The sequence below is a fragment of the Carettochelys insculpta genome, chromosome 2 (assembly GCF_033958435.1).
Source record: "Carettochelys insculpta isolate YL-2023 chromosome 2, ASM3395843v1, whole genome shotgun sequence".
Classification (NCBI taxonomy): domain Eukaryota; kingdom Metazoa; phylum Chordata; order Testudines; family Carettochelyidae; genus Carettochelys; species Carettochelys insculpta.
Genome location: NC_134138.1, coordinates 105,686,330 through 105,699,495, shown reverse-complemented (window position 1 = coordinate 105,699,495; position 13,166 = coordinate 105,686,330). Strand labels below are relative to the sequence as shown.

The window sequence follows — 13,166 nt, the reverse complement described above, 5'->3', positions numbered from 1 at the left end:
TTCTATTTTTTCTTACTACTGACGCCTCCCACATGGGATGGGGAGCACACATCGGTGACAAGGTAGCGCAAGGGCTATGATCCCCTGCGGAACAGACACTGCACATAACCATGCTGAAGCTCAGAGCAGTGTTCAATGCCTGCAAACGTTTTCGAGATTATCTAAATGGCAAAGTAGTCGGTATTCAATACTGACAATATCTCCGCTATGTTTTACATCAATCGACAAGGAGCACGATCCCGTGCCCTATGTGCGGAAGCAGTCCAATTGTAGAATTGGTGCATCGCCAACAACATAACGTTGAAAGCCTCATACTTGCCAGGCGCTCCCACCATGAAAGCAGATCAGCTGAGCAGGCGCTTCACAATCACACACAAATGGCAGATCCGCTCCGATCTGCTACGGCGCATTTTTCGTACATGGGGGTTTCCCCAGATCGATCTGTTTGCCACAAGGTCTTGCACAAAGCCAGAAGGGAGAAAGCTTGCATGATACTTACAGTCCCACTTGGGATCGGCAGCAATGGCTTCCCTTGCTTTTGCGCATGTCGGACTGCCCACCGCTACCTCTACCGGTGGCGCCGGACTTACTCACGCAGGCTCAGGGATCCATAGTTCACCTGCACCCTCAGGGTCTGCACCTACAAGCATGGCTAATCCATGGCTCAGCTCTTTAAAGAGCACGTATACAGAGGGAGTACAACAAGTCCTGGAATGTAGCCGAAGGACCTCCACCAGGACGACTTACAAGCAGAAATGGACTCGATTCACAGCCTGGTGTTCTGCCAAGCAGTTAGCTCCCCTTGACATTCCTATACCTGTAATACTAGAATACTTATTGGACCTCAAGAGAGGCGGGCTTTCTCTATCCTCGCTAAAGGTCCACCTCGCCGCTATATCAGCCTTTCAGCATACAGAGGAAGGGCCCACGGTATTCGCCCATCCTGTCATTACCAGGTTCTTGAAGGGGCTGGTAAACCTGTACCCCCCTCGGAAACCGCTTCCACCATCGTGGAATTTGGACTTGGTGCTCCGCACGCTGTCAGTCCACCTTTTGAACCATTAGCCACAGTTCCCATACGTCTCCTTACGATTAAAAAAAAACGACCTTCCTCCTTGCAACTACGTCAGCCCGCAGTGTGAGTGAGCTCGCGGCAGCGATGGCAACACCGCAGTGCACAGTATTCTCACAGGAGGCTGTAACCTTAAGGCTGCACTCAGCCTTTGTTCCAAAAGTCTCTTCGAAGTCCAGTCTTAACGAGCCAATAGTTTTACCCTTGTTTTACCCGAAGCCTCACAGCTCCGGCAAGGAGGCACGCCTGCATCTCCTGGATGTGAGGAGGGCGTTGGCCTTCTACATAGACAGAACTAAGTCCTTCCGGATAACGGACAGGCTCCTAGTCTCTCTCGGTCCCAGGTCAAAGGAGAAGGTCTCTCTTCACAGAGAATCTCTAAGCACATTGTGTCCTGTATAAAAATGTTACGAGGTTCAAAATGCTCCTTTGCTGGCCCCGCCCAGGGCTCAGTCCATACCAGGGCGGTGGCGGCGTCAACAGCCTTCTTCAAGGGCATCGTGTTAAAAGACATCTGTAGAGCGGCGACCTGGTCATCCTACGACACCTTCGCCGAGCATTATGCCCGGCCTCGGGTATTCGAAGAGGATACCCGTCTGTCAACAGCAGTCCTCTCGGGGGCAAGCTGCACATAAACCGATTACCCACCTCCTTACTTGGGTTACTGCTGGGTAGTCACCTATTGTGGAGCACCCACGGGGACCACTCGAAGAAGAAAGAGAAGTTACTCACCTGTAGTAACAATGGTTCTTTGAGATGTGTCCCCGTGGGTGCTTCACCACCCGCCCCTCCTCCCCGCTTTGGATCTCTGTCTAGTGTTTTTCAGGAGCATCCGAGGTGGTTGGTCAAGGAACTGGTGGGGACCGGATGGCGCAAGCATCCGGGGGTGTGCAGGGGGGCGGCGCGCGCCAGCGCGTGCGCAATCCAGGAGAAACTGCTGGAAGATTTCCAATCTGCGGCGCCAGGCGAGCCCAACACCTGTTGTGGAGCACCCATGGGGACACATCTCGAAGAACCATCGTTACTACAGGTGAGTAACTTCCCTTTTGGTAGTGATTTACTTACACTTAGATATGATTTAAATTAATAGAAGTGTGCAGCACCCATTGCATTTCTCTACGTATTCCTCATAGTAAAGCCACCATGAAATTATTTTGTTTCATTTCTATTTTATTGTTTTATTGCAGGTCATCTCATCTTTTTATGTTGAATGGGGAGGAAATGCTATGTCTTTCATGGGCAAAGGTGTCACAAAGAGTACAGTACTTTGCTTGCTTCACTTGTCCCATGAGATGATGGCTCAAGCCAAAAATACGGTGAGAGCACTAAAGCTGCCCTTAGTGTGTCATGTGTGATTTAAGCACTTGACACATTGTTACTGACAGAGTTCAAAGTTATAGCCTGATTTTGCTAGGCATTAGAGTAGAAAATTTGAGTTGTAGCTGTTGTTTTCCTTCCAAATGTGATGCTTTAAGTCACTGAATTTGAATCATAGGGAATGCTAATATCACTATTTTAAAGTGTACCACCTCTTCTAGCTAAGGTCCAGTTTTGCTAAAGTTACTTACTGAGCGGTACCACTCTGCAGGTAGTCCTTCTGACTTTAGCAGAAATACTGGCAGAATGAGGTACTACTTAATGGTAAGGATGGGAAATCCAGGGCAGAAGTATTTATTTACTTCTAAAATAATTTAGTAATAGTATCTTCAAGATTATTTTAAATAAGGTTATTTCTGGTACTTGAAAACAGTTTGATTACAGAAAAATATCCTTATTTACTTTTGAGTTCTGGAAATGAAACTTCTTTTAACAGAATGTTGCACAATACTAAAATTTTCTTATGGTAGTATTGATGTACAAGAGGCTGACTCAAAATCCTGAAGCACATTTTTAACGTTAAATCTGTGAATGAGTCCCATTAAATTTAACACTATGCGTAAGGTTTGTGCTGTATCAGAGACTAAATAAGCAATTTGAGGATCTGGGCACGTGTATTGAATGTGTTAATTCATTGTGCAAATGTAAATAATCTATAAAGTTGTTATGTGCTTACAAGAAGAATCAAACTTGCTAAAGTACCTGCTAATGAGCATGGTTTGATTTTTGTTTAATTGTGTCCTCATAATATAATCCCCAAATGTGCCTGCAAACATATTCAGCAAAGTTTAATTTTGTAGTGTTAAAAAATAAGGTCGAAGTCATGGTCCTGAGCTTAACGGGGCTAAAAGCAAAGCCAGAATTTTACTATTAATTTAGTTCAGGAAGTTCACACTGGTTGCAGATGGAAGACTTATTTATTTCTTGTATCCTTACTCATGTTGCATAGTACTTTATTTTGGAAATAGCCCTGATAAATTCAAGCTGGCGGGGCTACTAGTGAATAAAGTACAACTACACAGTTCAGGGGTAGTAAAGTCAGTGTCTTGAATAGCATTTCTCATTTATGCAGACAATCAACAAAATTAAGCTGTGACCCTTTCCTCTTAGATCAGCATTTTTTTTGTAATTTCGAAACCATTATACCATATTAAAACAATAGTCTTGCCTTCAAGAGAAGTACTTTTTTAATTTTAATTTTGTTATAATGCAGAAAAGGTTTTTTACCACACAATAATATTGTTACGCCTCACGTTTTTCCTGAAGAATCTTTGATATTCAGTATTAGTGCTTTGTACTGAATAAATTAAAAATAACGCACATAGTTGGAGGACGGTATTATTTGAACAGTTAGTGTTTGAAACAAATCCTTTTCATTTATTTTTTTCTGATCAGGACTGGGTATCTCTCTGGTTCTTGCCTTACAATAAAAGTGAAGAACGCATACCTTCTCGTCTGGGCCTGGCATGGCTAGTTCCATTATGGGTAGATAGAGATCCAGAGGTTAGTGTATCCTGAGTATAAAACTGTTGTTCCAAGTTTAAGAAATAAATGTTCTGTAAATCTAAAAAATTGTTTCATACTGAGACTGAACTTATTTGTTATAATTTTACATGTGAGAGTTTTAAAAAGTATTCCAAAGTATAACGGTATTTTTCTGTCAAAACAACTTAAAACGAATCACTATCCTCATTTTTTTGTTTTCCCCCAGCTTCTTTTTTTTTTTTTGTCATCATCCAGGACAGTGGCTCCTGGGGCCTTTGCATGGAAGAGATTTGTTTGTTTTAGTTTAACTACACAGAAACATTTTCAAATGCTTTTTTAACAAGGTGTTTGACGTGCTGTTCTAGCACATCCGTCCCAGGATATTAGAGAGAAAAGGTGGGTGAAGTAATACCTTCCATTGGACCATCTTCTGCTAGTGAAAGAGACAAGCTTTTAAGCTTACACAGAGCTTGCTTGCAAGCTGGTAATGGTGCTCAGTGTCACTACTAAATGCAAGAGTGGAACAAATAAAGAGTTAACACATATTGCAAGAGACGATTTAAAGTGACCAATTAACACTTCTGCAATTGTAGAACAAAGGTGGCTTAGCAGTATACCTGTTGTAATGTGCCATTAAATGCAGTCTTTAAATCCATGATTTTTTTTATGTCAAGTAGAGTTATGAGTTTATTATAAAGGTTTACGAATCAATTTTGAAATATTAACATTTCATATAGTGCAATGCAGCTTCTTTTTTGCTAAACTGTTCCAGGTAAGGTTCACCTCTCTTGGAATTGGATCAGCTCTTACATCTCTTGAATTAGGATGCTTTGCTTTAGCAGACAGCTGTCAGAACATTTCAGGAGGGCTGTGGGGAACCGTGATAAACATCCTTCTGGACCAATCGGAATGTAGCATGGTACGCAGAGAGGTATGTGCTTGTCCTTCTGTTGTGCATATGTGTTGGGTTGGGATCCCCTTGGGACTGTTTCCTGATGTACTAAAACTCTGATGAACCTGCTTTCCCTCAGCAGGTTTGGCAATCCTTTCTTGTTGAGTCCAAACTGCTTCAGCAAAGACACAGGGACACGGCCACACCCCCAAGGCTACAGGCACAGAGACACACACCAAGTTCATGAAATTCACTTTCTTTCTCAGTGTAAAAAAGAGATATGCACAGACTCCTTGTCTGCTAGCTAACAATTATTTACACTGGGTTTGTTAATAAATAAAAGTGAATTTTAAGTATAGGATTTAAATTGTAATAAGAGTTAGCACACAGAACAAAGTAGGTTACTAAGAAAAAAGAAACAGAACATACAAGCTACGCTTAATATGCCAAAGAAACTAGTTACATGTAATATCATCATGCAAAAAGTTATTCTGATAGTCATCACAGACTTGACATCCTTCCAACCTGGGCCCAGTTGCTTTCCCCAGTTCAGTTTGTTGTTTCCAGGGGTATCAAGGGAGAATTGATCACCTAGATTGCCTCACTTCCGAGCCTTAAGAACATAAGAACGGCTATACTGGGTCAGACCAAAGGTCCATCTAGCCTAGTATCCTGTCTGCCGACCGTAGCCAATGCCTAGTTCCCCAGAGGAGGTGAACCGAAGACAACGATCAGGAGATTTGTCTCCTGCCATCCATCTCCCGCCTTCGACAAAAGGCTAGGCACCACACCTTACCCCTTGCTAATAGCCATCTATGGGCCTAACCTCCAAATATTTATCGAGCTCTTTTTTAAACTCTGTTAGAGTCCTGGCCTTCACAGCATCCTCTGGTAAGGAGTTCCACAGGTTGACCGTGCACTGTGTGAAGAAAAACTTTCTTTTATTAGTTTTGAACCTGCTACCCATTAATTTCATTTGGTGTCCTCTAGTTCTTATATTATGGGAACAAGTAAATAACTTTTCTGTATGTACTTTCTCCACACCATTCAGGATTTTGTGTACCTCTATCATATCTCCCCTCAGTCTCCTCTTTTCTAGACTGAAAATTCCCATTCTCTCTAGTCTCTCCTCATAGGGGACCCGTTCCAAACCCTTAATCATTTTAGTTGCCCTTTTCTGAACCTTTTCTAACGCTAATATATCTTTTTTGAGGTGAGGAGACCACATCTGCATGCAGTACTCAAGATGTGGGCGTGCCATAGTTTTATATAGGGGCAGTAAGATATTCTTCATCTTATTTTCTATCCCTTTTTTAATTATTCCTAACATCCTATTTGCTTTACTGACTGCCACTGCACATTGCATGGATGTTTTCAGAGAACTATCCACTATAATTCCAAGATCCCTTACCTGATCTGTTGTATCTAAATTTGCCCCCATCATATTATACGTATAATTAGGGTTATTTTTCCCAATGTGCATTACCTTACACTTAACCTCATTAAATTTCATTTGCCATTTTCCTGCCCAATCACTCAGTTTGCTGAGATCTCTTTGAAGTTCTTCACAGTCTGCTTTGGTTTTGACTATCCTGAACAGTTTGGTGTCATCTGTAAACTTTGCCACCTCACTGCTTACCCCTTTCTCTAGATCATTGATGAGTAAGTTGAACAAGATTGGTCCCAGGACTGACCCTTGGGAAACACCACTAGTTACCCCCTTCCATTGTGAAAATTTACCATTTATTCCTACCCTTTGTTTCCTGTCTTTTAACCAGTTCCCAATCCATGAAAGGATCTTTCCTCCTATCCCATGACTACCTAATTTACATAAGAGCCTTTGGTGAGGGACCTTGTCAAAGGCTTTCTGGAAATCTAAGTATACTATGTCTACTGGATCCCCCCGTCTGCATGCTTGTTAACCCCTTCAAAGAACTCTAATAGATTAGTAAGACACGACTTCCCTTTACAGAAACCATGTTGACTTTTGCTCAACAAATCATGTTCCTCTATGTGTCTGACAATTTTATTCTTGACTATTGTTTCTACTAATTTGCCTGGTACTGACGTTAGATTTACCAGTCTATAATTGCTAGGGTCTCCTTTAGAGCCCTTTTTAAATATGGGGGTTATATTAGCTGTCTTCCAATCGTTGGATACCGAAGCTGATTTAAAGGATAGGTTACAAACCACTGTTATAGTTCCACAATTTCACATCTGAGTTCTTTCAGAACCCTTGGGTGAATACCATCCAGTCCCGGAGACTTGTGACTGTTTAGCCTATCAGTTAGTTCCAAAACCTCCTCAAATGATACTTCAGTCTGGGACAGTTCCTCAGATTTGTCACCCATAAAGGACGGCTCAGATTTGGGAATCTCTCTAACATCCTCAGCCGTGAAGACTGAAGCAAAGGAATAATTTAGTTTTTCCGCAATGGCAATATCTTCCTTGATTGCTCCTTTTATGTCTCTATCGTCCAGGGGCCCCACTGCTTTTTTAACAGGCTTTCTGCTTCTAATGTACTTAAAAAACACTTTACTATTGTTTTTTGAATTTACGGCTAAGTGTTCCTCAAAATCTTTTTTGGCTTTTCTTGTTACATTTTTACATTTAATTTGGCAGTGTTTATGTTCCTTTCTATTTTGATCACTAGGATTTGACTTCCACTTTTTAAAAGATGCCTTTTTATCTCTCTCTGCCTTAAATGGGATTTGCCAAAGGTAGGAATCCTTTGTTCCAAATTCGATACCGTTCCAGCTTCGCTGGAAAAGTACATCATACAAGATGGATTCCAGGATCAGGTGACATGGTCACATGTCTGTGCCAGGCCCCTGTCTCCATGGTACTTGGGCTGATCCACCCTTCCACAGGGAGGTTAAGATCCATTATCTGTTGCTAATGGGCCATCACAGCCTTGAAGTATAATTAGTGGGAGTGACCCAAAGCAATATGCAATTACAGATACACAGTTGACCTGATCTACAAAAATGGATATATGCATACGAATGGGGTAATCATTTCAGTAGATTAAAACCCTTTCAATGGTATCTCACACAAATTATCTTGGAAAACATATTCCAGTTGTCATATTTATAAGCATATTTCCAAAAATGAATATGGAATGACCGTCACACTATAAATACCCAGTTTGCTTTCAATGGAAAAAATCGTACAAAGTGCTTCCTTTGTAAACTGTTAGAAGCTTTCCTCTCAGTAAGACTGTTTCAGGTGGCACAATATTCCTGTTTCCTGTTAAGTTAAATGCTACCTAATGAAAATACATCTTTTTTCTTGTTTTGTTTTGGTAATCATTTCAAAAGTGCCATAGACATGACTGCTAGTGTAAACCAGAAGTAATTTTTTTCAGTGTTATGCTGGTCTCAGTGGTGTCATAAAAATGAGTTGTGTACACAAAGATATTTTTTGTTACTTTGTTTAACCTCATAAGAATAATCTCTTAGCCATTCTTGCAATAAAGCTTTATAGTATCTCAAAGTCCAGGCTACGAATGGTTTCAAGTTCATTTTGATACAGTGTATGTAATTCAGAGGCAACAAAATACTTTTCTGCTTTTCTCCATGTTAAAAGAACTTAAAGCTGGATTCACTTTATACGTATTATCTAATCTTAATATGCAAACTATTTTTCTTTCATTAGCCAAAGAAGTTTATCAAAAATATTTGTTGGCAGTGAGTGATGCATACTACAGATTGTAAATTAGAATTTTAACCCTCTATAGTTACAGAGCACTTTAACATTGGTTGCTAATACCATAGGACTGTGTAAAATAACCTGTAAAATTATTTGTATGATATGTATTTGTTATCCAGTAGCTGCTTGCTTAATTTTAAATAGTTTGTAATAGAACTGTAAAAGTCCATCTTTCCACATGTTATTCCACCGGTAGTTTTAGGCAAGAAATACTGCAAGGTGATGGCTGTCAGTTTGTCTAGCTACACTAAAAACACCAACTTTGAAGGGAGCATGGTAAGTAGGGTGTCAGGAGATCATTAATGAAGTGCTGCGGTGCATATGCTAAGCTAATTCTCTCCCACAACAACTTCGATGCGCCAACTAGCATGTCGCCACGGCTAACCTACTGCTACTTCAAAGTGCCAGGGCAAAATTTTGAGGAGTAAAGGGACTTCAGAGTAGCCTGGGCACTTTGAAGTACTGGCGGGTTAGCCACAGCTACACGCATGCCAACATTTTGAAATTTGCCGCTTCGAAGTTTCCATGGGGGAGAATTAGCTTAATGAAGTGCTGCATATGCACCACAGCACTTCATTAATAATCTCCTAACACCCTACTTACCATGCTCCCTTCGAAGTTGGGAGATAGTGTAGGCACAACTTATGATACTTATATATAAAGCATAAAGTTGCTTACACTTTCAAACCAGTGTATTCTGTTGGAATTTCTTGCAACTTCTATTAAATTCTGGAATAAGCTCATATTTTATATATATGTTGATGCTTTAAGATTGATACAGAATTCATGGAGACACATCAGATGTATATCTTACCCAATGTATATGTAATACAATAAGCAAGGAAATAGCTCACCTTAAATAGAAAATTCTTAATTGTTGTTTGTTAATTAAATCATTCCCAGGATAGCCTTATTAACATTTCAGAGATTGAAAAGTAGGATGATGAAACTGCAGAAATGTAGATCTAGGAGGGGCTTCTAGAGATCATCAAGTCCAGTCTCTGGCACTGAGGGAGGATGAAGTAAACCTAGTTCATTTATCCAGCTGTTCTTAAAATCATCTCGTCAAAAGGATTCCACAACTTCCCTTGGAAGCTTATTCCAGGACTTAACGTTCTAATTATAATGATAATTTCCCTTACTATATAACTCTCTTGCTACAGGTTAAACCCGTTATTTTTTTTCCCTACATTTTAGTGGAGTAGAGAACAATTGATCACTGTCCTAATAATAGCCTTTAGCACATTTGAAGACTGTTCTCAGGTTCCCTCTGCCTTCAGTCTTTTCTCAAGACTTAACTGTGCCTGATTTCATAGTCTTGTAGCATAGACATAATCTTCGTAAGACATGTTTTCTACACCTTCTAACATTTGTTGCAGTCCTGAGGACTCTGTCTCCAAATTCTCCATATCCCAAAACTTGACACAGTACTCCAGCAGAAGTATCCCCACAGCCAAGTAGAGACAACAGTTATCTCCTGGCTATTATGCACACCTATGCTGTTAATATATTCCAGAATAGTATTAGCCTCTTTCACTACTGTTACGTTGTTAGCTGATACTCCGTTTGTGATCCATTATGACCCCCTGGTTCTTCCTTTGCAGTTCTGTCACCTAATCAAGTTATTCCTCATTGATCTTTTCCTTCCCAAGTTTAGTATTTTGGTACTTGTTTTTCTTGAATTTCATCTTGGTGATTTCAGATCAGTTCTCTAATATTTCAAGATTATTTTGAATTCTTATCCTATCTTCCAAAGTGCTTGCAATATAAGGTTCCTGTACACTCTGTTTTCCATTCATTAGTAAAAACACTGCATGGTAGAACGCATGAGTGCATGGGCTGCTATTGTACCCAGAGTCCCAGGTACTGGCCTTCCGTGCCAGAGGCTCTATTGCCAGCTGCATATGCTAGGGGGCCTAGTTTAAGCCTCATGTGCTCTGCTTCTGGCCTTAGGTGGGAGTGGAGGCGTGAGGAGGCTCAGCATCCCCACATCAAAAAATGTTCCCATGCTACTGGTGGCAGGCCCAGTACTAACCCCCGTGGGACCCTATAAGATATGCCTACAAGATACACCCCCCACATTTGACTGTAAATCACTGATAACTACTCAGAGTAAGATATTTCAATTAGTTTTGTGCCAGTCTTAATAATTTCATGTTGATCGTATTTCCCTGATTGACTTTTGAAAAAGTCATGTGGGACTATATCAAAAGCCTTACTAAAATCAATATGTCTCATGTCTAGTGCTTCCCCTAAGCATGTAAACCTGCCAAAGAAGGGAGTTATTGTGATTTGCCATGGTTTGTTCTTGAGAAATTCATGCTTGCTATTCCTTGTAACCGGTTATATTCCTGGTCCTTACAGACTGATAGTTTAATAATTTTTATAGTTCCCATCTGGGTATCAAGTTAGACTAACAGTTTTACATTGCCTAGGTTGTCTTTGTTCCCCTTTTTGAAGATTGGTGCTATTTTTGTCTTTCTCCAGTTCTCATGGATGTCAGTATCCTCAATGAATTCTCAAAAATAAATTTCTAAAGGTGCTAAAATGGCTTCTATTAATCCCTTAAATACCCTAGGGCGAATTTGATCAGGACTTGCTGACTTGAGTACATCTAATTTATCGAAATATACTTTCATCTGTTCTTTCCCTATTTTGGCTTGTGTTCTTTTTTTCTTTCATGGTAATATTAATTGTGCTGAGTATCTGGTCAGCATTAACTTTTTTAGTGATGGCTGAAGGAAAGCAGGCATTAAGAAATTTAGCCTTCTTGAAATGGAAATGGGAATGGATTGTTCTGGTAGCTCAAATAAGAGCAAGATACACTGATCCAGTCCAGGGTGAATCTGTGAGGCATTTATGAGTTTAGTGTAATACACAGCCTCAGAAATATTTAAGTCAGCAGTGACTTGCTGATTAACATATCAATTTGTCCTGTGCTATGGTTTTAGAATTCTTTTGGATCTTGTTAGTTTGCTTTGTTTAGCTGCTGCAGCAAGAGGGCAGTATCGATGCTTTCATTTCTTTTTTCAGGCTGCTTTTATTCTTCAGAACCTTCTTGTAATCCCAATGCCAACAGAAGAATTGAAAGATTGTGCTTGGCAGGTGAGTGACTACATTTTAGTAAGTAAATGTGACAGAAGTATACTAATTGAAATTAAAATAATACTGCATCCCTAGGTATATATTGAATGTAAGTACAAGTGAAAGAAATCATTTCATGTAACTGTCAGAAATTATTCAGATATTTTTCAAAGAGAAAATATGAATATTTATATTCTTTTTGTGTTTCAGATTGTTTGAAATAAAAAATCCTTTTTTCTTATATGGAATGCACTGCACAGAATGCAGTTGAAAGTGTTTATATTAATGATAACTTGAAAGTATCAATAGGTGAAAATAAGATAATGGTTTATCAAAATAAGTGAGACTCATGTTTTATAAATAATTTTGATTGCTCTTTTAATATTTGAAATGTCATGATCCTCTGTGCAGTCCCATTTGTGATATATGATACCCCTTGTGTTAAGATGTAGAACTGCTGAGAAAAGCCATATTCAGTAGTGGGTGCATGAGAAGCCTTGCATGAAGGTGGTGTTCGTTCCATGCTCTGTCTGAGGGAGTGCACCTGTCAGCCACCTCAGTTCTTTCATAGACAGTGAACAGATCTCACTTTTATGTTCGAGTGCTGTTCACGTGGGTGCTCCACAGTAGGTGTTGGGCTCACCCAGCACTCCAGCATGGGGACTTCTGCTGAGCGGGACTATGCATGCACTAGCCCAGCTCATGCTGTTTTGCACCACTAGGGACAGCATGCGCAGCCCTGCTCTCCTCAGTTCCTTCATCACCGTCCTTGTCTGCTGTTGGAGCATAGCTCTCTCCTCTCCCCTCACACCTATAGATAGAAAATAGGATTTAGTTAGTTAGTTAGTTAGTTGGTTCTGATATATTGTTAGTTACTTGTTCTTTAGCCAGTTCTACCTTGTAGCATGTCTGTTGACCTTAATAAAAAAGAAAAAGTAACAAGAAGTGGAATTTACCTGTTGTCAGTTTTATTCCTCTAGTGTATATTGTGCTGACACGATTTGTTTAAAAAAAAAAAAAAGGCAGCAAGAAGAAGGTAAAGTAAAGCAAAGACAAACAGTTCACAGAACAAACTGCATCTGAAGATGAACTTAAACCTGTCTCTCACTGTGGGGTTTTGCCAAAATCCAATATCTGCTTCAGATGGGTACTCAGATGGTATCCGCTGCTGTATTCCTTCTAAAAGCTCTGTTTGCATGTCCCCCACTGCCACAGCAAGGAAAGACAGAGAGCTTAGACTGAAAATGTTCTTATTTGATTAAGTGCTCCAGCTGCTGGCAGAGCCTCTTTCAATGCCAGGCAGCTGGGTCCCTTCTGTCAGAGACACTCCAGCTTCCTCACTGGGGACACAGGTTCAGTCAAAGCCTTCCCGCGTAGACTCCTTGCCCAGGCTAAGTATTGCAGACAAACCAGGCACTTTGGGCATGCACAAACCCAAACCTGTTTCAAGCACAAAAACTAAAAGCCACTCCTGTACACTGGCATTTTCAAAAACAGCACTGTTGCCATTAGTGGCTCCAGTTGGGCATACAGACACAATGGTGC

At 40.4% G+C, this 13,166-nt stretch overlaps 1 protein-coding gene across 6 annotated transcripts in view; it reads left to right on the top strand.

The window, feature by feature from the left end:
• The window catches only part of RTTN (rotatin), a 194,422-nt gene that overhangs the window by 104,585 nt on the left and 76,671 nt on the right, over positions 1-13,166 (top strand). For all 6 annotated transcript variants that reach the window (XR_012644470.1, XM_074987517.1, XM_074987516.1 and 3 more), the window contains 4 exons: positions 2,260-2,388; positions 3,845-3,952; positions 4,707-4,865; positions 11,571-11,642. Coding sequence is in view for 5 of the 6 variants with exons in the window: in XM_074987517.1 (XP_074843618.1) it covers positions 2,260-2,388; positions 3,845-3,952; positions 4,707-4,865; positions 11,571-11,642 (468 nt within the window). In the remaining variant the exon portion in view is untranslated. The remainder of the gene's footprint in view (positions 1-2,259; positions 2,389-3,844; positions 3,953-4,706; positions 4,866-11,570; positions 11,643-13,166) is intronic.